General features: G+C 50.4%; 3 protein-coding genes across 3 annotated transcripts in view; all 3 read right to left on the bottom strand.

The window, feature by feature from the left end:
- Positions 1-3,557: 3,557 nt before the first annotated feature.
- LOC128976114 (alpha-1-acid glycoprotein-like) lies at positions 3,558-8,424 on the bottom strand. The gene is made up of 6 exons (XM_054393232.1): positions 8,275-8,424; positions 7,592-7,734; positions 6,849-6,922; positions 5,945-6,055; positions 5,064-5,167; positions 3,558-3,686 (listed from the first exon to the last, which is right to left on the bottom strand). The coding sequence occupies exons 1-6, from the start codon at positions 8,422-8,424 to the stop codon at positions 3,558-3,560; spliced, it is 711 nt and encodes a 236-aa protein (XP_054249207.1).
- A 1,216-nt stretch (positions 8,425-9,640) lies between these two features.
- Positions 9,641-12,025, bottom strand: LOC128976329 (alpha-1-acid glycoprotein 1-like). The gene is made up of 6 exons (XM_054393528.1): positions 11,915-12,025; positions 11,162-11,304; positions 10,861-10,931; positions 10,422-10,523; positions 10,069-10,169; positions 9,641-9,854 (listed from the first exon to the last, which is right to left on the bottom strand). The coding sequence occupies exons 1-6, from the start codon at positions 12,023-12,025 to the stop codon at positions 9,789-9,791; spliced, it is 594 nt and encodes a 197-aa protein (XP_054249503.1). The 3' UTR covers positions 9,641-9,788.
- A 4,141-nt stretch (positions 12,026-16,166) lies between these two features.
- COL27A1 (collagen type XXVII alpha 1 chain) overlaps positions 16,167-22,861 on the bottom strand; it is a 159,109-nt gene continuing 152,414 nt past the window's right edge. Inside the window, exons 51-61 of the mRNA XM_054393343.1 lie at positions 22,505-22,567; positions 21,972-22,025; positions 20,979-21,014; positions 20,097-20,114; positions 19,679-19,714; positions 19,313-19,339; positions 19,003-19,068; positions 18,417-18,585; positions 18,138-18,247; positions 17,171-17,389; positions 16,167-16,313 (exon numbers count right to left, since the gene is read on the bottom strand). Of these exons, the coding sequence (XP_054249318.1) occupies positions 16,167-16,313; positions 17,171-17,389; positions 18,138-18,247; positions 18,417-18,585; positions 19,003-19,068; positions 19,313-19,339; positions 19,679-19,714; positions 20,097-20,114; positions 20,979-21,014; positions 21,972-22,025; positions 22,505-22,567 (945 nt within the window). The remainder of the gene's footprint in view (positions 16,314-17,170; positions 17,390-18,137; positions 18,248-18,416; positions 18,586-19,002; positions 19,069-19,312; positions 19,340-19,678; positions 19,715-20,096; positions 20,115-20,978; positions 21,015-21,971; positions 22,026-22,504; positions 22,568-22,861) is intronic.

Here is a 22,861-nt window from a genome sequence, read left to right as displayed (position 1 = left end):
CATGAAATGTAACTTTTGAACTATACTGGTTTTGAGGGCTGGTGGGCAGTGGTTTATCCAGACAGGTTGAAAGTTACTTAGGCCAGCCTAATGAAGAATTAGGATTATTTATTTTTATAGGTTTAAGTATGTCTCATAAATCCACTAACAAGATGCACTTACTAACAGAAGCAGCAGACCAGAGCCTGCATGCTTGTATCCTTTGCATGCTGGATTGGCTTGTCCTATACTCAGCAGGGGCTTGGAAAGGGGAGGGCAGCAGAGCCCTGAGTGAACTGGCACCTTGATGCATGGCTTTAGTGAACAAAAGACAATATTTCACAGCTTCTGTGCAGTTGTGCTCCCAACATGACATGAGAGCCCCTGTGCAGGATTGCATGGACCTCTGAATTCCATTCTGCCTGGTGCTGAGGATAGCTGGTGGACCTTTTCCAAGCCCCGTGCCTATGCTGCTATCTCTTTAGACCTCTGTGTAGATTGATGTTCAAGTTTGCATTAGTGGGAGGGAGTCCCCAAGCGAGGAGTTATGTCTGCTGTGGGAAGGTGTGTGAGGCAGAGAGTCACTGGGAGAGGTGAGCTTTTGGTCCTGAAGACGTGCTTGCTTTTCTTTCAAAGGGTGCTTTTCATAAAGCTAAGGGAAAGAAATGGCTTTAAAATTTCTCTGACTGCATTATGGGCTACTTTAGTTGCTAGGATCTGGCTTCAGAGGCCTGGGAGATCCTCATCCAACTTTTCATTCTGGGCAAAACGGACCAGCGTTGCATTCCACTGTTGTACTGCTTAAAGCGTATTTATTTTGTATTTATTTGAACAGAGTTATGTCAGACTATTTTTATAGACTTGTTTAAATATTGTTGCTGTGCTTATATTCCTCCTGTTCTAAAAAGTTCTCTATTTGTTTTCTTACATCACACGGCTGAGTCGTGGGGAGGGATGCTCAAGTCACAGGAGGACCTTCCCTTTGGGGCTTGAGCTGCCTTTTGCACGTCTGGGGCTGTTGCTGGAGGACCTCAGCCCAGAGAAATTCTGTAGCAAGAAGCCATAGGAGAGCAGGGAGCTGGTGAGGAAGCAGACCCTCGGGAGGAGGGGAGAAGGGTGCGCTGTGAGGCTCACCTGAGTTTGGAATTGCCTCTGTGTGTGGCTGAAAGGCTTTCAGGTGGATGGCTGAAGATGGGAAGTAGAAGGTCTGTGTATGTTGCATGTCACAATGGCTAATTGAGAGGGATCTTGGGGAATCTTTAGGTAAAGGGGGAGGGCAGAAATCTCAGGGTCTAAAGAAAACACAAGTTTCCAGTGAGATGGAAGGAAACTTACACTTGGACATAAGCTGCTGCAGTTGTGCTTTGAGGCTGAATCAGCAGCCCCTGTTGCTGACCCACTGCTCATCACCTGCAGATGGGTGCTCTGGACATGTGAGAAATCAAAAGGATTTGCTAGCACCCAGCGGCTGCTTTTTTGCTGATAGATTTTGGTAGTTCATGGAGAGCCTTCCAGATGAGGCTCTGCCTTGACTATCCAGTGCTGTCAGTAGTTAGCCACATGGAAATCTAACAAATGTGGATATTTCTGATCTGATTTTTTTCCCAGCCCCACTTCTTGAGACCTGTCATAAACTTTGCAGTGGCTCCTTCCTACCAGTGTGGCCTAATGGGAATATGAATATCAGAATGCAAAAATCAATGCAAAATGACAACCATCTTTGTAGCTGTAACCACAAATTGTTATAATGCAAATCTAACTCAGATTCTTCATGTAGGGAACAGTCTGCTAATAAAGGTCTGTCAAAGAGATACCACGTGTCTGCATCTCTTTCTTGATGGGTTTATTGGTGCCCTTTGTGGCCAGACTCTTCCTGGGATGGTTTTCTCCAAGGACATTGACACTGGGAAGGATTCTCCCTATGAGGACAAAGGCAAACCTGGGGATGTGCAGATGCTGTTAACCTCTCTGAGCGTTGCTGGATTTTGCTCATCTGTGCAGTATCCATAACTGTTCAGAGAAGTGAGTTTCCCAGAAAAGCTGGAAGCTCTGCAGTCTAATTATGCCCTCAAAGGAACTTGGCTTACAGAGTTTTCAAAACAAAGGCTTTGCACTTTTTCTTTTTTTTTCCCTTAAAACAAATAAAAACCCAGCCAGGAGAGTTGTCCTTGAAGGTCATTCAGAAACCACAGCTGGCAGCACAAGTGGCCTCTGATTCTGGTGAACAAGATTTGACGTGGGGGCCAGACTGGGTTTGTTGGTTCCTTATGTCCCTGACTGCAGTTCAAGGCTTTTTATTCAGCTGTACATCTACTCCTGAAGTCTGGGTCCCTGTAATCTGAGCTGCTGCTCTCCAGTGGTGTCAGCTGAGATGCTTATTGATGCTCTGGACTGCAGTGCTCAAGGCAGCTGGCAGCATCCCCTCTCCTACCTAGCCTTTAGCTGTCTCACTTCTCAAGGTGGGGTTTGTGTCACAGTAATAAAGATGTCTCTGAAGCAAGGGCTGGCCAGGTACCTGTGCCCTGAGACCAGGAGGGAATTGGCTGTGCTCAACCTTTTTAAAAACTCATTTTTGTTACAGGAATGGGGCCAAAGGCTCAGCACTGAAACACTGCCCAGGAAATGCTGCCATACAGGGACAGGGCACCCTGCTGCCACAGAGGGAGGAGCAGGGCTCTTGTCTTTTCTCTTTTTCTGCCTTTTTAAGGAAGAAAGATATTTTCAGTGTTTAATTACTAGGTTAGAGCTTGAGAGTGAATTGCTCTCCAGAAATGCAGCAAGAAAGTCTCTTTTTAAACTCCCCCTGCTGTGACAAACACAGTGACAGTGCTTTCCTGCCCTTGGGGCTGGGGATGTGATGAGGGCTATGTGAGGTGCCCCACAAGTGCAGGGGTGAACTGGAGGCACGGAGAGCAACGTCATGGCACTTGAACCTTCTCACCTCTGGCGTGCCAAGCTGCTTGGGAAATGAGGAAACATGACCTGCTTCTCTGGAGAATTAAAAATCCAGCCTGGGTTGGGCTGGCTCCCCCTCCTTCTCTGGCAGGAAGATGATTTGTCAGTGTCATCCTACCGTGTTGCAAACCTTGCTGTGGATGTACACTACTGAGGAGCTCCTGCCCTGGATCAAAGAGTTTGGGCACAGCTGGGCTATGTCCAACAGTCAAGCCGCTGTCAAGAGACCTGGCAGTTTCTAGCTAGGCACCCTCTTGGTTTGAAGAGAAGGTTCTGGCTTTCTGTATATTTGTTACTCACCAAAAGCTTGGCACCCATTTAAAATAGTTAATCATTGCCCTCTTCTGGTTAGCCTCCATCACGGCTCCACTTAAGCACTGCTGCTTTAGCAGAGCTCCCGTGAGCTCGGTGTGAGTCAGCACTGAAAAACTTCCACGTGTCACCTTGTTTTGCATCCCTTATTGCTTAAGCTTGACTTTTCCCAGCTCCTGGTTGAAATACACACGAGGTAACTGGTTGTTCCATTTATTTTTTGGAAGCCCCACTTCTAATCTCTCCAGAACCTCTGCTCTCCAACATCTTGGCAACAACAGGAACGCAGTTTGAGCAAGATATTTATTGCCTTACATGGGGGGTTGGTTGCCCATGCTCCAGGGCTGGTGGGTACCTGGAGGAGGTGATGCTGGGACCATAGCTGTGGGCTCCATGTGAGGGCTGTTTCCTTTTTCCATCTCTTTCACTTGACATAGCTCCTTCTAAAAGAACAAGAACAGCATAAGTGAAACTAGCAGTGCACCAGGAGGAGAGAATTTACTGAGGGAACAAGTATTCTTCTTTTCATCTAACTTAGTCTAAGAGGGCCTAGAGAAGCTACAGGCTTCCTCATGCTGCCCCAGTCACAGATGCTGCTTGCCTCGATGTGGAGCTGCTAGTGGTGCCATTTTTCATGTCTGTGCTGTAAGAAGGAAACCAGGTTTCTGGGGCAAAACTCTGCTGTGCTGGGGGCGGTCAGGGAGTGAAGAAAAGGGGATTCAGTCTTCCTGAGAAGTAAGGAAAAAGCTCATGCTGCCCAGGCACTCAGGAGTTCTGCTAATGCCTTGAGGTATGTGAGCCTTTGCTCTGGTGGTCTGTTTATGTCCATCTCTTTCAGCCTGATGACAAAGGTCCCTAAAATCTTTACTGCCTTTATTTGATTGGTTTCATTTTTACCTTTTAGCTGGGCACAAAACCCTTCTCTGCTAACAGCGATCACACCAGAGCCTGTATGGACAAACAGCTCTGGCTGATTCCATCCATTTTGGCTTTCTCCAAATGCAATTTGTACTGCCCAAATTTAGATGTGAGCCAGCTGTGCCTTGCCTCACAGGTGCTGCCAATTGCCAGAGAGGAGACCTGACCTGCCCATTCCCCACCCTGAGGGTTTCCACCTGTGCCTGTGCCCCTGTTCCTAGTTCCTAGTCTAAACTTGAACCTGGGGGGGTCATAGTTTTAGTAGAAGTCTCTTGAGGCTGGGGCATGTCAGGGGCTACATCAGGTCCAGTCTGGCAGCTCAGAGTGGGGTTTGGGGCACCACTGGAAGCTCAGAGTCTCCTGCTATGGATGAGTAGACAGCCAGGACAGGAATGGATGGCCAGGATGGGGCTGAAAAAGGTAAGGTATTTTTTCTCCCCCCAGCTTTGCAAAAGGAAGCCTCATCAAGCTGGCTTGGGAACTGGGTTGTGTGCAGGATAAAACATCTTAAAACAGGGGTTAGGGCTAGGGCTGGGTCTGGTTAAAACTAAAGGAAAAGGTCTGTTTTAATGGGAGTGGCTGGCATTGATTCTTTTTTAGTTTTCTCTCCCCTGGCAGGGGAGGCAAACAGTTACCAAGTTTCCCACTGGAGATGCTCAGGTGCAAGTTATTTGCTTTGAGGAGTCACATAACTGCCCGGGGGTGTTAACTGTAATCCACCGTCACCGTCGAAGCAAACTTGCATTTATTTAGTCCCCGAAATCATTTCCACCACCTCAAAAATCTCTCTGAGCCCCCAGTTTGGTGGCTGGAGCTACAGCCTGGGATCTGTGAACCCCTGCCTGAGGCGGGGCCACGGTGCTCCGCCAGCCCCTGTCCACGCAGGAGCAGCTACCTACCCTGTTCCACGGCGCATACACGATCTCCTCCTTGCCCAGCCCCAGGCACCGGGCGTGGTGCTCAAACTCTTCCCGGTGGGATGTGCTCATGCTCAGGTTTCGGGCTGGAATAGGAGAAGCATTTGCCAGGCATTAGATACAGAGCAGAGGCCTCGATGCAGCCCTTTGTGCTGTGCCCCTGCCCTCACTGCCTCGCTTCCCCAGGCTACCACTGAACATTTGCTGTGGCCATGGTCTCTGCTGGGGTCCCCTGCCCGCCTGGGGAACACACCTGAATAAAACCAGCATTGGGCTTTGCTTTTTTAAACTCTCCCTGCAGTAAGCTCTGGTTCTGTCTGCTCTCAAGGGTTGTGGGATAGTCTGATACTCTAGGGCACTGGGAGGGACCCAGGCTGAGTATGGAGCCAATTTTCTATACATGCCTCTCAGGAAACTGCTTTGCATCTTGGAAGGGCAATGGGAAACCTTATCAAGGTGTAAAATGCTGCTTCATGGGGTTGTGGGTAGATCTGATCAGCCTTGCTTGTGCTGGTATCACAAAGCCACATGCTCTGCTCTGGGAGGTAAGTGCTGAAAACTGATGGTTGGCTTGAAAATACCAAGATCTACAACGATATCAATGCTGAGCTGTGTTGGCTTCCTGCTCTCTGAACATCTGTGGCGTAAGTGGTTTTGTCTTCAACTTGCTCTTTCCCTTCTGCCAAGAGATTGAAGTTTTAATGGGATTTGTAAATACTCAGTGACTGCTGGAGTGGTGGTTCCAAGAAAATCACTGGCTGCTGGTGAAATCAAGTTCCTGTGTAGCTTGAGCTGATAATTTTGTGTGTGTGCTTTGGTGTCTTGTGATAGCTTTATGGTGCTTCAGGAGGGAGTTTGCATACCATAGAGGTACAGTCCCAAATATGTCCTTTCCCTCTGCAGTTCATATTGGATGAGTAAAACATCTTCAGAGCTGAGGTTCACCAGTGTCCCCACAGTTTCTTGGGTCCTGGCTTTGAGAAAATAGAGTCAGGGTTAGGAACAGCCACAATATTCAGTATTTCCAGTGCTGCAGCAGTGATAAACCACAGCCTGTGGGTGAGCAATGGCTGTATCCCCAGAATCCAGCCCTTAGCAGTGGGTGAGAACAAATGTCCTGACCTGGGGTGACTTGCTTGGCTCTTGGTTTATTTGAATTGTATTTCTTAAATGTGAAGGAGCCAGGCTTGCCCAGCTCCTGTCCTACTGTTGCCGTGTGTTGTATGATGTGGATTGCTGATCTGACCAGCCCCAAAGCTTGGAGGGCTGCAAAAATAGGGAGAAACTGTCCCCTGCTCATGGCAATGCTGTCTTGGCTGGGTCAGTGCGAACTGTCTTTCAGAGGGTTTGCAACTCCTACCCCAAATAGCTCACCCCATTTCCTCATTGAGGAGGAAACACTTTGTATTGTGAGGCTTCATTAATCCGCTGAAACCTGCTGTAAACGTTCTCTTCCTTTCCCTGAGGCATTGTGAAATGGCTTTGCAAACATCTACAAGGCTGGGAGCGGGTTTGTTCCTTGCTCCTGCCACGGCTTTGCCTTGTAGGGTTTAGTGTGGTGTGATGGTGTGACCACAGTCCCCAGGGTGTCGCCAGTCCTGGGGAGCCATTTAAGAGTCCACCAGTGCTTCGGACAGACAAAGCAACCTGGGACTAAAATGCACCAGATGATGTAAACCATGGACATGGGCCCTTTGTATGTCTCAGCCTGACCAAAAAATGGAGTGGCTGCTAACCCCCATGGCTGCACCTGCTGGTGCTACTCACTGTGCTTCACCAGCGTAGCATTCCCGGTGGAGATTTCAAAGTAGGTGGAGTTGTTGGTGAGACATTGGTCCCCCCTGGAGAGAGAGGGAAAGAGGGGACATGGGGAATGACAGAAGAGACACCCATAGTGGGCTTGAAAGGACCAGCAAAGCCCCAGACCTGGCCCTGGCACTGCACAGCACATGTGCCCCCAGCCATGGGATAGGAACAGGGCTGTGCCAGCTCCTCTGCAGGGTTAACTGCTTTCAATGTCAGAATGAAGCCATTTCTCCTGTGCCTTTGTCTGACCTCCACCTGCAGCTGTGATCTTAGCCTTGCCCTTGCTGCTCAATAGCAAGGTGTTTTTCACACTGAAATACCTGAAACTGTCTGCATTGGCACAGAGAAATTAATCCTCTTAAAATCTGACCCTGGGTGTGGGGGAAGCAGCTTTTGGTGCCTAGCAGAGCCAGCAACCACGGCACAGGGATCTCTGGAAACGTCTTCTCCTTGCCTGCATCCTGCAGCTTCCACCCCTGCAGGGCTTTGGGGGCTTGGTGTCTGCAACCTGCAAAACTTGTATAAATCTAGGGGCTCTTGAAGAAATAAACAAAAGGAGGGGTGAAGAAAGAGGGGACAGGAGAAACTCTCTTTGGGTAAAACAAGTCTGAAACTGTGCTCCTGTCATACACTGCAGTGGCTGCAGGTGCTGCAGCAGCTGGGAGGAGATGGTTTGGGGCAGAGACTCCAGGGCTGCATCTTACACTGCGACGTGTTGGGTGATGAGCAGCTCCTGCTCTGCGGTGTGGGGCCCCACGTAGAGGTAGCCGTGGTCGATGAGCAGCATCTCCAGGACGTGCTGAGGGAACTGGGCAGCCCCGGCCACGTACAGCCACGTCCCCAGCAGCTGTGGGGAGAGAGGGACAGGGTGATGAGAGCTTTGGGGTGTGCAGGGTGGGTTTTCGGGAAGAAATTTTCACCCTCCGCACAGCAAACCGGTTACTTTTCACTTTGGACCGCAGCAGCGACCCGAAACCTGTGCAAATGCCCGGGAAAAAAACCCCAAACCCAAAACAAAGCAGCTGAAGGTGGGGATTGGGAACCGGTGCTGGTGCGGGCTGCGGGTGCCACTGCGTGGTGCAGCTGCGTGAGGACAGCTCCGTGCTGCCCGGGGGATTAGAACCGAAATCCATCCAGCCGATCCCCAGGTTTCGAGGTCACCTTGTTGAAGGACCACCAGAAAACTGTGGTAATTCGAGGTGTATTGGAAAGCAAAGGCTTCCTCTTTGTGGCAGGTGTGTTGTGGAGAACACCTCAGCAGATGTGCCAGGGGGAGGAGGGAGGGAGGGTTTCCCCCTTTCCCAGGGGACAGTGACGCTTAGCAGAGCCCCCCCCTACACTCAGTGCAGGAGTAGGGCAGCCTCCCCGGGTCCCGGGGCTCTCCTACCGTCGATGCCGTGGTGTTGTCCCGGTGCGGGGCTCCGCAGGGGAAGGCGGCCGTGGGCAGCAGGACCCCAAGAGTGAGCAGGGCAGCGACCACGGCCGTGGCCGCCTGGAAGTGAGGGGCGAGCAAAGCCCTGGACAGACGGACGGACATGCTCGGCTGCCTGCTTCTGAGCCCTGCGAGGCGGGGACGTGCTGGGGGCTGTCGGCTCCGTGCTGGTGACGCAACCAGCACCTTTTGCAGGCACTGCCCAGAGCCGGTAACCCAGCCCCGGGCTTGGTGCTTCCCTGCCTGCGGCCCCTTGGCGTGGCTGCAGATGATGGAGGTGAGGCGCTTGCTCCATCTAAAACTAAAATCTGCCCTAAATTTGCCTGTTTTGTTCCCGAAAGCGGCTGCTCTAGTTGCCTCTTGCTCTGAATGAGGCACTGTGCAGCCCCCAGCCCTGGTGCTGGCTGAGGTGCAGCTTTCCTCCCACAATGGTGAAGTCTGGGGGGCTTTGAAAAGTCATCTTCTTCCTGGGCAGAAAGGTGTTTTCCCCTTCCTTGCCAAAGCAGGTCATAACAATGGGGCTGAGGGAACCCCAGGTGGTCACCCCTGTCCTGCTGGACATATCTCCTGTAGTGGCTTCCCCTGACCTCCCCATCCTTCTCCACTGGGTAAGGCAGGACCTGCTCTTCTGGATTTTTTTGTTTGCCCTTTCCTCCCTGGTAGCAGAGCCCCCTGAGGCCCTCACTTTGTCCATGGGTGATGGTTTTTCCCACCCTCTCCTGCTTCCCCTTTTTGACACCTGTGGAAGCATTGATGTTACCCTGTGTCACCCCATCCTGCTGTGACCCCTGCTCGAGCCCCAGGTGCAGGGGAAGCTTTGTGGGATTTGCTTGAAAATTCAGAGTGGGATGTTTGGATGCTGAAACCCCTTTGACTGGTTTGAGCTGTAGTGGAAGAGACCCAGAGGGGTTGGTAGGTTTGTGCATCCACCTGTGGGGTTCAGGCTGATGGCTGGGTGCTTGCATCACTGTGCCCTGGGCTTGATCTAGTTGGAGGTGTCCCCTGCTCGCTGCAGTGGGGTTGGACAAGATGACCTTTGGGGGTCCTTTCCAACCCCATGCAATCTGAATCTGTGGAGGGAACCTGCTGGGTGAGGTAGCCAGGAGGGTCCTGTGCTGCTGCAGAGCTGGTGGGAGGAACAAGCATTTCCATGCCTGCTGGCATACTCAGTCCTGGTGGGGTTTTGTCCAGGGCTTATCATGCCTCTCAGTGGCTTTAAAGATGCAGCATTGTGGGCAGGACAGGCAGGAGGGGTCCTGCCTGCCCCCCGGTGAGGATGCAGCAGAAGGTTGTCACACAGAGGTTTATTTCAGGTCTGGGTGAGAACAGGAAAAGCAGGTGATGCGTCAGGGAGGGAGAAATAAAACCTCCACACAAAGTGCTGAGGCTGAGCTGAGTCCATCCAGGGCTGTAGGAATGGCTGTCCCGGTGGAGGAGCTGGAGGAGGATGGAGTGGCTGACAGCCCAAGTCAGTTACCCAGCTGAGACTCTGTGTCACCTTCATCTGTCTTCTCTCCAGGCAGGGGACAGGCATACTGCAGGAGACAGGGAGAGTGCCATTGGTGCCCCATTGCCCCAAAACCATCTGAAGAGCCAAGGATGGCTGGGGTGGATGCCTGGGGAGGAGAGGGGTTGTACAGAGGGGCAGCCATGGTGGGGAACCAATCTTACAACACCCCCAGCCCCATCCCAGCTGGTGTCAGCAGCAGCCCAGGCTGGGGCTCTCCCACCCTGAGGAGAGGTTCAGACCTTTTCAGAAGTGAAGAACATCTCCTCATCGGTGAAGCCCAGGCAGTGCAGCTGGGCTCTGAACTCCTCCAGGTACTCCTTGCTCACGTTGAGTGTTCGTGCTGTTAAAAAAACAGGGTGATAAAAGGAGAAAGGGGGGTGGGAAGGCTGGGAAATAGAGTTTTAGAGTGTGGGCTTCTCCTTGTTGGTCCTTGTAGTGTTGCTGGGGAGGTCACTGCCTGCCCATCTCCATCTTTCACCTCTCCACACCAGTGAGAAGTGGCTTTTTGCTGTGAGGTCTGAGACTGCCAGTGCCTATTGATGTGTCCCCAGGCAGAGCTGTGTCCTATGGATCCAGGGCAGCATCCACTCACCTGAATAGCTCAGACCTGGGAAGTTGCCATTGGAGTGGTTCAGGATGAGGAAGCCTTTGTCATTTTGGATAAGTTGGGCTGTAGAAGTCACATTTTCATCGACTGGAAGACAGAGGCAGACCAAGGTCCCCATTAGTGAGTGTCATGCTGTGCCCAGGTTCAGCCTGGGCAGAGCTGGAGGGAGCTTCTCATCCCCTTTACTCCAGGAGCCTGATCCCAGTAGGGACCAGTCTGGTCCCACAGTGCTGCCACACACCCATTGCATAGAGAAGAACAAAATCCACCTTCCCCCCAACCCAGATGTGGTTTTAGGTGTAAAAGGACCTAGTGCTGGGGGCTCAGGTTGCCAAATATTGGGGGACAGAAGCAGATAGGGTGTAAAGTGCAGTAGTAGACATGTCCCCATCCCCACCCCACCATGCCCTGGCTGGGCCTTTACCATGCATCAGGGTGGAGTTTTCCCGAAAGACCTGGATCTTGCTGGTGTTCCTTGTCATGCAGGTCTCATTCCTGTGGGGCACAGAGGTCAGGCAGGGCAAAATATCTCCCTCCACACCTGCCCCAACTAAGCCTAAAGGATTCAGAACCCAGGCTGGGCAGCAAAGCTTGAATAAATTTGGCATAGCTGCTCTCCAGCCCCAAACTGGTGAAGATGTCTCAGCCCAGAGGGTAGTACCAGCAGATGGAAATGCTTCTGGGGAGGGGGAAGCTGGGGGAGGGGGGTGAATCCCCATGCTTACATTCTCATGACTTCCAGGACATTGAGCTCATCCTCATGGCTGCCAGGAAGGAGGGAAAAAATGGCGTATTTGACTGCTTTGAGCTCCTCCAGGTGAGGTGGGTATTTGGAGGCACCAGTGATGTAGATCCATGCTCCCAGGAGCTACAGAGGGAAGGGGAGTGGGGAAGGGTTGGTGGGGGCCATGTTGGGACACCATGTCAGTAAAAGCAGATGCTGTGACCTGCCATGAGCATCCCAGGTAGGTGACCACCTTGGGCAGGGTCCAGGCTGGGTGAGGGGCTCTTGGTATTGTCCCCTCCCAGCTAAGGCAATGCTCCAGCTGCCAGCTTGTTTCTGCAGCCATGTCCCTCCTGCCCTGTGCCTGGCTCTCATTGCTCTCCTCCCATTAACCATCCCCAGGGGACTAAATACTGTTTATGCAGTGAAGGGTTTTGAGGATGGACCCAAGTACCCACCACTTGAAGGACTGAAAATAGAGTGTCAAAGCACTGCCCTGCCTGGTTTGCATGGGGAGATGGAAGCAGGAGTCCCCCTGAAGGTGCCTGCTCATGAGATCATGGGTGCAGAGCTGCAAGGGTCACCCCTTCCCCGTGCTCCTGTGGAGAAGCCTTGTGTGTTTTAGGAAAATAAGCATGAACAGTGAGCCAAGCACTGAGCTGCCAGCTGGGTTCACAGCCTCTTGCTGGCCCCACAGCAGCTGGTGATGCTGATAGCAAGAGAGAACAGGGCCCTCACTGAGGGCAGTGCTTACCCTGGGGATGGTGTCACTGTCGAAGGTGACTGGGACGAGCGGGGTGCAGGTGGGGGGCTCGGTGGTGAGGGCGAGTGGCAGCCCCAGGAGGAGGGTGAGGGAGGCCAACATCTCCTGGCTGGCTGAGCAGAGGCTCCTGCTCTGACAGGGTGCAGCTCAGCTCCATCCCTTATATACAGCTGCCTGCAAAGCTGGGTGTCCCCAGCCCTGAAGTGCTTGTTCAGCAGCTGGGCTGTTTGCTCAGGCATGAAGCAATAGCAGGTAGGGGAAATTAAACTTGCAACAGCTTGGATTTCTTCAACAGGAAAGATGAAACAAAGCCAACATTTCACCATCATGGGCTTTTGTTCTCGGAAATTGCAATTAATATTGCCAGTGCCTGGCAAAGAGCTCAGCCAGCTCCAGGTGTGTTTGGAGGCCTCAAGGGAACCGAATGTCACCTGGATGTGGCTTTTCTCCACAGGGCAAATAAATCCCCATGGTGACAGTTGGGTGGTGGCTGCTCATTGTGTGAAGGATTTGGATCTGCACCAGCCTTGCTCCTCAGCAGCGTATGCAGCTGGTGCTGGGCTCAATGTAGGTTCTTGAGTGGGGGAATGGGACAGGCATGGTGTGGATGCTGCTTGGGATGGGGCTCTGCAGGTGGATGTGCACAGCAGGATTAGGCTTCTTACAAGCTAAGATTCCTTGGTACAGCAGAGACATGGACCTGTTGTAGCAAGTCCAGAGGAGGTCACAAAACTGTTCAAAGGGCTGGAATCCTTCTGCTGTGAGGATGGGCTGAGAGAGTTGGGGTTGTTCAGCCTGGAGAAGAGAAAGCTATAGGGAGACCTGGTGGCCCTCCAATACTGTAAAGGGTGTCCATAAGAAAGATGGGGACATGTTGTGACAGTACAAGGGGTGATGGTTTGAAGCTAAAAGAGGGAGATTTAGACTAGAGAGAAGGAAGAAATTTTGTGTTTGTTTGGTTTTTCTGTTTGTTTGTTTTTACACTGAGGATGGTGAGATCCTGGTCCAGATTGTCCTGAGAGATGGTGGATTCTCCATTCCAGGTCAGGTTGTATGGGGCTCTGAGCAACCTGCTCTAGCTGTAGATGTCCCTGCTGACTGCAGGTGGGTTGGGCTAGGTGAGAGGTCCCTTCCCACCCAAACCATTCCATGACAAGCTGCACTATTTAAAACCCAAACCCCACCACCCACCATCTCCTTCCTTCCTGCAGTGGTGCCACTGCCCTGCCCTGGTGCCTGAGCCATCCCTTAAGCTCTGAAATTTGGGGGCTTTGCCCCTTCCAGCTGAGCTCCCTGTTGTGCCTTGTCTCAGTCCACCTTTGCAGTCTTAAAGTGGCCTTTTGTTTGTGAGTGCTGATAATGTTCACAGCTGATTGTCTTAAGTAATCAAAAATACTTGGCAGGAACTTGTTTGATGAGTCCTGGCTGGGAGGGGTGGGTACTCCACTGACCAGTGCCTTCTGCCTCCTCCAGCTCTGTCCCTTGGCCCCTCCAGCTGCCCGGGGCACTGCCGGGAAGCGGAGCAGTGTAGTAAGCAAACAGTCCTGGCCCCTTCCCGCTATGCCTGGCGCAACCTGGCACCAGCCAAGGCAGCTCCTGTGGCTTGGCCTGATGGGGGGTGTGGGGTCACTCCTGTGTCCCCTTTCCTGGCTCAAGCCCATGGGAGCTTTGCTGTTGTCTCTCATATGTGATAGAGGCAGCCACAAGGGTTGAGGCTGAAGGTAAGTCTGGGGCCAGGAGACCTCCTAAGCAAGGAGAAGTTTAGTTTCAAAATCAGCCTGAAGCAACTGAGATGTGATTTGGGCTTCAGCAATGAAAAAGGTCAGCTCAGCTCTTTTATTTTAACTTGTAATTGTTTTTCTTTCTTCTTGCTCCCTGGCATTGTCTCAGGATGGGGACATGGATGAGGAATGGGCTGGTGGCAGCAGTGGGGTGATGTACAGTGGGGAGGAGTCGTTTGGATCCCAGCCTTGTCACACAGCATCATGCTAAGGGTTGGACAGGTTATGCTGTGACTGGCAACAGGGTGGTCTTGGGATGGGGGCTGAGCTTCCCAGGTCACTTGGGGGAGGTCTCTGAGCTGTCACACCAACATCATCATCCTTCAGCAATGGAGTATTTTCCCTCTTGCCTCCTTAGTTTTCCATGGAGAAGCAAAAAAAGTATACCAGTCCTGTTTCATTGCCTCAGTTTTAAATATTTATTTAAAGTCCCGAAACAAAACAAAACCAAGAAACAAAAAAGGAAAAAAAAAGTAGGTTTAAAAAAAAAAAAAAAGGAAAGGAAAAATAATCTTTAATTGAGAACAAATGGTAACTCCAGCCTTGAGAAACACAAAACTGATGGTGAGAAAGGGAAAAACCCAGGAGTGTGTGCAGGGGCAGGCAGCAAGCAGGTGATGGGAGATGGAGGTTTTGGCTGGGGGTTGCCAGGGCAAGCTGCCCTGGGGGGTGAGGTATTTACTGAGCAGAGGCAGGGCTGCATGGAGGGTGAGGTATTTGGGACAGATCTTGTTAACCTTTTCTGATGGTTGTTAGGAACCAACCAGCAGGCAGTAGTAAAAAGAAAAAAAAAAAAGATACACAAAGAGAAACTCACATATAATTATTTCTTTTTTTGTTTTTTCCTCAAAAAAATAAAATCCATAGTCCATATGAGACATGAAAACTCCAAACAGGCACTGAAGCGTTTCTGATACAGTACAGCTCTGATTACATCAATATTATTCCTTATATAGAATCCAAGCTTACCATAATTATCCTCTTTAAAAAAAAAAACCACAAAAAATCCTCCAAATTTACATACAGAGACTAAATTTCTACAAAACTTAACAAAACCAAACCCCTCCAAGCCTGGCTGGGTTCTGAAAGAAGGTACCATCGTGTCAGTCTTGACGGAGGGCCCAGGCAGAAGGGTTGCAGAGCTTGGTTTAAATCTGAGCTTAGCCCAGGGAATCGCCAGCAGGGACGCGTGGCCAGCGCGACCGCAGCAAAGTGTTACATGGCAAACCGACTCAGAAAAAGAGCTCTGTCTGAGGCTCAGTGCTTCCAGGTGAGCTGTATCCCTCACTCCCCTCCCAAAGCAGTGAAGTGCTGATTAACAACGCCAACAACTGGAAGTTGCTTTTCAAACATCCCGCGGGTGATTCGGGACAGGGTTGGGGTTGTTGCACACCATCGACATCGGCGGTGAAGAAAGGATCCCTTAAAGGTGGCTGTTCCTCTGATTTAGCTGAATGTGACCTCCTCTCTTCCCAGAGAGATGGTCCTATGGGCTTTTTTTTTTTTTTTTTCTTTTTTTTTGATTATTTTTGTTTTGGGGTCTGTGGCAAGACACTGTAGCACCTTCACAACCTTAAATAAAGTCATATATATAAAATAATACCATTTTTAAAGAGCACCAGAGATTTCACAGTGAGAGGTAGAAACAAATCAGACGAGCCCATCCTCTCTCTCTCTCTATTTTAGCACCAATCTCTTCCCTTCTCCTCCTTCCATTCCCCTCTCTTGGCTTCAGGACTCTCCCCTACCCCTACCACTACACATGAGAAGGGACATTGATTAAGCTCACCCATGGAAGGAGGAACTTAGTTGTGTTTATTTTTTTTCTTCCTTTTTTTTTTTTTCCTTTTTTTAATCTTTTGCTTTTTGCTTTAAATAATATAATATATATATATATTTTTTGTTTCTTCTAATATTGCACATCAAAATGCTTCCTGTACACAGAGCAGCCAGATCCAACTTGCAGCTCCACCTGGGAGACCTTACGCAGCACGTGGCCATCCAGAAGGCAACAAGCTCTGAGAGGGAAGCTCTACCCTTTAATTGCTTTTGAATGGAAAGAACATTTGGTAACTCAGGAACCAGGTAAAGACAAAATGGGGAGGGGGGTGGGTGGGGAAACAACCCAACCAGCCACACACACTGCATGTTGCTTGAGGTTTCTCTCAATGTTTTCTTTGGTCATGAAAAAGCTTTGTGTGTGGAACCACTGCAACGTTAGTCCCCTGATCCCTTTGCATTCCTCATGTCCTGCTTCCCCCACCTCCTTGTTAGTCCTCTCAACAGTCTGCTGAGTTCAGTAGATCACAGGTTCTCTGAGACCTGGAGCCAAAGGCTAGAGCAAGAGTTGACCCAGAAGATACAGCCCAGCTGTCCTTGCTGCAGAGAGGTGGGAGAGCCTGTGAGAAGACATAGGCCAAACCTGGGGTCAGAGCCTTGCAGCCTGGTTTTGATGGCTTTGTTCAAAGGAAGCACACGGGGCCGACCTCGAGGTGATATTGCTTTCCTGGCTCGGATGGGGGGAGGTTGTAGATGTTGACAATTGGCAGCTGCTGAGGGTCCTGTGTCCGAAATGAAAAGAGAGTCCGATGCCAGCGTCCGTCCTTGATCTGCGCAGGGAGGAGGGACAGAGAAGAAGATGTTTAGCAGAGTGAACCCTGCTGGAAAGGAAAGTGCTTCATAAGCCCTGCCTGAGGCAAGAGGCTGCCCTGGGGCTGAGCAGGGCTGCAGTGAGGCTTAGAAGGCATTTTGGGGAACCCTTTATCCAGGTCAGATTGGGCTTGGAATGGTATCACCAAACATGAGCTGCTGAAGCAGCGAGCCCAGACTGGACACAGGGCTGCCAACTCCTCAGGGCATTGGGCAGGAGCAGCAGCAGTGCCTTTGTGTGGCAATTCCCCTTTCTGCCTTTTGGCTGCTGCCACACCTGGCACTGAACTTTGGAATTTGACTTTTTTGCTTTCTGTTTGAAGGCCACAGAATCATAGAATGCATCGGGTTGGAAGGGACCCTCAAAGGTCATCTTGTCCAACCCCCCCTGCAGGGACATCTCCAACTAGCACAGGTTGTTCAGGGCCCCTTCAGTGTCTCCAAGGATGGGGCCTCCTACCATGTCTTTCAGCCACCTGTTCCAGTATTTCACCACCCTTATTGTAAAGAATTTCCTCCCATGTCCAACCTAAATCTCCCCTGCTCCAGTTTCAAACCAATGCCCCTTGTCCTGTCACCTTCTAAACAGTCCCTCCCAGCCTTCCTGTAGGTCCTGTCCAGACACTGAAAGGCATTTGCTTAATGGGAGCTGCTACAGCACCCTGGACTGGACAATGAAAGCGGAGAGCAGGTAAATCAGACCCTTCTTTTTTGTAGAATAAGAAGCCCAGGTGTAACTTGAGCCTTGCTGTGTGCCCTGTGGGGGGTTTCAGCCTGGCATTTCTCTCCTTCTCTCCCCTCTTTTGCAGCAAAGTACCTTGCAATCATCAGCTGCCACTTCAGGCCTGAGCTGCCCATCTGCCTCGAACATCTGCCCATTCCAGGCCTTGAAGCGCAGGGCTTTGTCTGAGGGCTTCTCAGCTGAGCCCTCCCTCCAGACAGAGGTGTTCAGGCAGTGGATAGTGATGTGCTGCACCACCTCTGAGCTCAGGAGCCGCAGGAAGTTCATCTGGACTCTGCCAATGTCAAAATCCAGCTGTGAAGGTGAGAGAGGTGTTAGATGTACCCCCGTGGTGGGGCTGGAGGGAGGGAGCAGCAGGGTTAGAGCAACCTGTGACAGCAAGGATGGTCCCTGTGCTCTGCTTAGGCTGGAGGTGGCTGTGCATGGATGGCCAGAACAGGACCTGGTGTGAGTATGGGCATAAGGGCCAAGTCAGCCTGGAAAGCTGTCCTGGGGGCACAGCAGGGTTGTTTTTTCCAGAACAAACTGGCAGAAAGAAAATAGTGTAACTGTTGAATGCAACACACACCTCTGCAAAACAGCAACTTCAGCTCATCTGCAGGTGAACCCAGATACTGCTAGTAGTATCTTTTGGTTCCAAGAAAAGTCCTGTGGCATGAATTTCACTGGGGACTTGTATATTTAAGCTGACCTTACTTTTGCAGGTGGCAGAGAACAATGTGACCCAAACACAGATCAATTCAACAAAGCATTTGGGAGCAGCATGCTTGTGAAATTACTGTCCCCTTGTTAAGGTTTTGGGTCAATTAAACATCTCTGGAAACACTCTGCTTTGTCTTGGCAAGAATCAACAACCGTCTTGGGTGTGTTTTTTAACTGCACAAGAGCACTTCTGAATGTTCAGCTACACTAACTCTGCCTCCAGGAGAAACCAGCTGTGTCAGAGCGGTCACCATCTGGCCTCCTGGGACAACAAACCCCTGGGTAAATATTTGGTAATAGTAGTATGGGAAATGCTGTGCTGGGGTGGAGCTGTGTGTACCTTGGAGACGGTGATGGGGCTGAGACATGTCTGCCCACCATTGGTGAAGTTGCAGATGACCTTTATGGTGTCTGAGGAACAGCCAAGATTTGGGTCAATCCAGTAGGTACCTGAAGAAGTGGAGGATTTAGGGATTAACAAAGACACTTAACCTTTTCAGTGAAGGAGAAAAGGAATGTTTCAATTTCTACATTACTAGTCCCAAGGAAGGAGACCAGTTTGGGCTGTGTGAAATGGCCCTGTGGAGGAAGCAGCCTTTGCACACTTGAGGCTTCCTACCGTCGTTCATTTTCTGTTCACAGTTCATGAGGTCTCGACAGATGCGTGCAGGGTTTTCCTTGGTTCCCAGGGGTCTTTTGATGCTCTGAATGAGGTTGCTGAGGTAGTGTAGAGTCTTAAAGATCTCCCCTCCATGGTCCAGCATGAGAAGGTCTGGATGTTGGTAACCCTGGAGAGAAAAGGAGGCAAAGTTAGATGTGCCCTGGGGGACACCAGGTGATATAACCACATGGGTTTCTGATTTATCTGTGGGGAAACTGAGAGGGTCAAAGACAGGCTCTGCTGGCTGGGATCCAGTGAGCTACAGCCCCTGCACTGTCCTGAGTGGAACATCTCTTAACTTCTGGCAAAGTGGTGAGGTCTGAACCTTCACAAATGAATAACTCAAAAAAACTGTATCCTTTCAGTGGATCTTTGTATGCACAAACCCCAGATACTCCACAGTAACTGCAACAAACCACAGCAGGTAACACACAAAGGCTGTATAGGCTTGAAGCATGCAGGAAGAACAAGCAACATGGTGCCCATTCCCATTCCCAGCCTCCAGCCCCAGGAAAGACCAATGGGTTCCCAAGTACCCTCCTACCTCTGTCTTGAGCGCGATGTTTGAGTCGATGAGAGTCTGGAAAGCTGCCCCAAAGCCATCTTGTTGCTAGTGTGGGGGTGGAAAAGACATGAACTTGAGAGTGTTAGAAGCTGAACATGCCCTGATGCAATCAAATCCTTCTTGGTGTAGGGCTGTGAGTCAAGCAGTGCTCTGCTAACACAGCATCTCCTGCTGGACCTGAGTGTGTGTCTTCAGGATCCCAGCAGCTCTTTCTGGAAGTGCCATCAGCACCTTGGCTCTGCATGACTTATTCTCATCATTAACAACCATACAGAAAATGACAACTTACAAAGGAGGCTGGAATTCCTGGTGGTCCCTAAAAACCAAAGCAAAAACAAAAAAGGGGCATTAGCCAGAAGGATGTGCAGGCACCACTGCAAAGCTACTCAGTCATGTCCTTTTGAAATCCTCCTTCCCCTGGAGCTCCTCAGTGCAGATGAGTGAGAGGGGCAACAATGCTGTCTCTATATAATACTTGGAGATGGTTTGGGCTCAAGCACAAGAAACACTGGTCCATTCACTCACACATTTTTGCATATGGGGAATGGGGCTAAGCTGTAATTTCCAATGAGTGAAGAGTCTCTCTGGAGAGTATCACAGCAATAACTTTAGCTTGTTTGAATAATGGCTTTGAACTCTTTCCACAGCTACATACCGGAGGGCCAGGGTGTCCTCGTGGGCCTGGAGGACCCTAAAGACAGAGTGGCAGCAGTTAGTGAAAGATCTCCCATTTAGATTTCTACTTCTCATGGTTTTCACAAGCATGAGTCTGTTCCCTGCTAAAAATCCTCCTGATTTTTGACATCTTGCAGCATCTGCTCTCCCAAACCCTTCAGGAAAGAGGAGGTGGCCCCAGTTTGTCCTGGGTGCATCTATCTGTACCTGGTCCATTCACTACTGCCTCCCTCACTCCCAGCTTTATCTCTTTAACTGTCATGAATGCCATAACCCCAGGTACTTACCACATCCCCTGTATGCACAATTGCCCACCCTACAGCTTTACATTTGCTCAAAGCAGCTGTTTTTATTTAAATACAAGACAGTAGTCAGAAAATGTGGTTTCAAATACTTACCCTTGGACCTTGCAGACCCTGCAGGGAAAAAGAAAACAGCACAAAACACAAAAGGAAGAAGCTGTCAGAAGATGCTTGCAAATAACCCAAACTCTCCCTCTGCAGCTGTGTGCTTTTCCCAAGCTGCCTGCACAAGCCTGGGTGCTGTGATGGCTGGACAGTGAAAACAGGGCCCCAGCAGTGTGTGCCAACAGCAGCCAGGGTTGTGGCAAAGGATGCTGTGGCTTTGCCACAAGCAAATGCTTGCTCTGGGGCTCAGATTCTCACCAGCCCACTGTCCTTTTCTGTGCCCATGGAGGTGGAGAATGGTGAGCAAGAAGAGGCAGAGGCAGCACCCTGGCTTGTTAGAAACATCCACTGGGGTTTTTGCTATCCAGTATACTCCATCACATACCCTCTATGGTGAGAACATCAAAGATATATGAGAAGGTGTAAAAGTCCATCAGCCCCCCTGTAAGAAGGGGCCCAGAGGAGGAGCAGAAGGTGAGAATGTGCTCTGGCACTATTCCCCCAGCTGTGGGGGCTGCACCCAGGCAGCACTGCTGCTCACACAGGTCCTGTACCCCTGGCCTGGGCAGGCTGAGGCTTCCTGAGCTGCCATTCACTGTGGTTTGCTCCTGGAGATGCCATGCTCATAGCTAATATGGTAATGTGGCAGCTTTTGCTGTGTTAACAGCAACGTGGGTGCATAGGTGCACACCTGGAGGTGCATGCACATAGGTCTGTGCACACGTGGACAGATGGCATTGCCCTCGTGGGAGCCTGATGCCACCACACTGAGCTGGAGCACACACAGGTGCAGTGGAGCCCAGCATGACTCTGGGCTGCTCAGAGGGACCCTCCTCATGGCAGGAGACACCAGGGCTGTGGACCAGCACTTACCATTTCTCCACGGCTGCCTTTGTCTCCCTTGGGCCCCTGTGAAAGCAGACAAGGCACCCTCAGTGACTGTTGGCAAGATGCACTGCCTTTGGACATGGGCATGGAGTGACAGGAGAAGGGGTGACAGCTTTAAACTGAGTGAGGGAAGATTTAGATTAGATTTAAGGAAGAAATTCTTCACTGTGAGATGCTGGAACAGGCTGCCCCAAGAAGCTGTGGATGTCCCCTCCCTGGGAATGTTCAAGGCCAGGTAGGACAAGGCTTTGAGCAGCTGGTCTAGAGGAAGATGTCCCTGCCCATAGCAGGGGGTTGGAACTACATGGCCTTTAAGATCCCTTCCAACCCAACCTATTCTATGTTGCCACCCAGAAACTCCTTGCAAGGACCCAAGTGTACCTCTAAACAGATTAGCTCAGGTTACCATATAAGCCAAGGCAAAAAAAAAAAAAAAAAAAAAAAGCTGTTAGTGGATATTTTGGCAATGTCCAAGTCCATCTTATTGCTTTTCATTTCTGCCAGTAGCAGCCTCTGGATTGGACTCTGAGCAGCTTCATGCTCTTGTTTTTATGAAGCCCTGGCCTGACCTTTAGGCCTTTGGCATTTTGGGGCAGGCAGGGATTTCCAGCACTTCCCAGAATTGAGCTGTTGCCAGTTTAAAACGTTATCAGTTTGGGGAATCTTTTTTTTCCCCCATGTTCCCTCCCCTGAGGCCAAGTCCTTTGGAAAATCTGGCAGCTTGCTCTTGAAAGACTGCAATGAAATTCTTGTCTTCTGGTCAGAGCCAATCTATCCACACACTTTCACTTAGCTTACTCCTTACTCTTAAGTTGATGTTGTCCCTGCAACTAGAAATGCAGCCACAGAGTCTAAGCCTGTGCTTCTCTCAAGCTGCACATCTTGAAGACCATTTTGTTTCCCTTGTTACAGCAGGGCTTGGGATTTACTTCTGCTGGTCTTCTAAAAGTATAGGCAGAAAAAGGCACAGATACTTACTGGGCTCCCTGTGGGACCCTGAATGCCAAGTGGACCAATAATTCCTTCTTTTCCCTAGAAAAGAGAAGATGTGAGTGAGCCATCATGTGGGAACTGATGGTGCCTTTTACCATGGCAGGCTCAGGAAAGACACTGGATCTCTGCTGCTTTTCAGCAGCATGATTGTGGTATTTGCTGTAGCTGAAATCAAACTGTTTCAAAACACACATCCAAAGACACAAGACCTCCACAGTATGGCTGTCAGGACACAGGTAAAAACTTCAGAAATTCCAGAAAGAGAAAGACATCAGTGTAACTGGAGTGGTCTGTGCAGTGGTCAGAGCAACATGACTGTCTCCAAGGCAGAAGAGACCCACCTAGTGCACATGTGGTTGCCTACAGATGTGCTTGGTGACTCAGAGGTGGTGCAACAGGCAGGTGGTGAGCAGTGCACTGTGCTCGTTGTAGCAAGCACCCTGTAGCCTCCCACAAATAGAGAATGGAGGAAGAAAATCCTCCCAAACCAAACAAACTGAAAAAAAAAAACCACTTACCATGAGACCAGGGGGCCCACGTGGTCCCTGAATACCTTTGAAACCAAAGTCTCCTGGGGGGCCCTGCAAGCAGAAATGAGATGCCAGATGCCCTTAAACACAGCCCATGTGTATGCCCTTGCTTACAGCTCTGCTGCAAGGACAGAGGTGCTGCCTGGTGTGTGGGAATGGGAAGGTCCAAGTTTAGACAAACTTTCCCCACTCCTGTTTTGCAAACCCTTTACTTCATACAGAAGACAAACTGCCCTCCCTTCACCAGGTAAATCATTGAATCACAGAATCATTTTGGTTGGAAGAGACCTTTAAGACCACTGATTTCAACAGTTACCCCAGCACTGCCAGGTCACCACTAAGCTA

Source organism: Indicator indicator, chromosome 28 (assembly GCF_027791375.1).
Source record: "Indicator indicator isolate 239-I01 chromosome 28, UM_Iind_1.1, whole genome shotgun sequence".
NCBI lineage: Eukaryota > Metazoa > Chordata > Aves > Piciformes > Indicatoridae > Indicator > Indicator indicator.
The sequence above is the reverse complement of the archived record's forward strand: the minus strand, read 5'-3'. Positions and strand labels throughout refer to the sequence as shown.

What these genes read in the sequence shown, in the direction of transcription:
- LOC128976114 (XM_054393232.1), bottom strand. Translation starts at nt 8,424, where the DNA reads ATGTCCGTCCGTCTGTCCAGGGCTTTGCTCGCCCCTCACTTCCAGGCG. An exon ending in ATCACCCAACACGTCGCAGT is followed by an intron (nt 6,923 to 7,591) that starts GTAAGATGCAGC and finishes CTCTCTCTCCAG; the next exon opens with GGGGGACCAATGTCTCACCA. An exon ending in TGCTACGCTGGTGAAGCACA is followed by an intron (nt 6,056 to 6,848) that starts GTGAGTAGCACC and finishes ATTTTCTCAAAG; the next exon opens with CCAGGACCCAAGAAACTGTG.
- LOC128976329 (XM_054393528.1), bottom strand. Translation starts at nt 12,025, where the DNA reads ATGTTGGCCTCCCTCACCCTCCTCCTGGGGCTGCCACTCGCCCTCACC. An exon ending in CCCAGGTCTGAGCTATTCAG is followed by an intron (nt 10,170 to 10,421) that starts GTGAGTGGATGC and finishes TTTTTTTAACAG; the next exon opens with CACGAACACTCAACGTGAGC. An exon ending in TGTTCTTCACTTCTGAAAAG is followed by an intron (nt 9,855 to 10,068) that starts GTCTGAACCTCT and finishes TGTCTCCTGCAG; the next exon opens with TATGCCTGTCCCCTGCCTGG.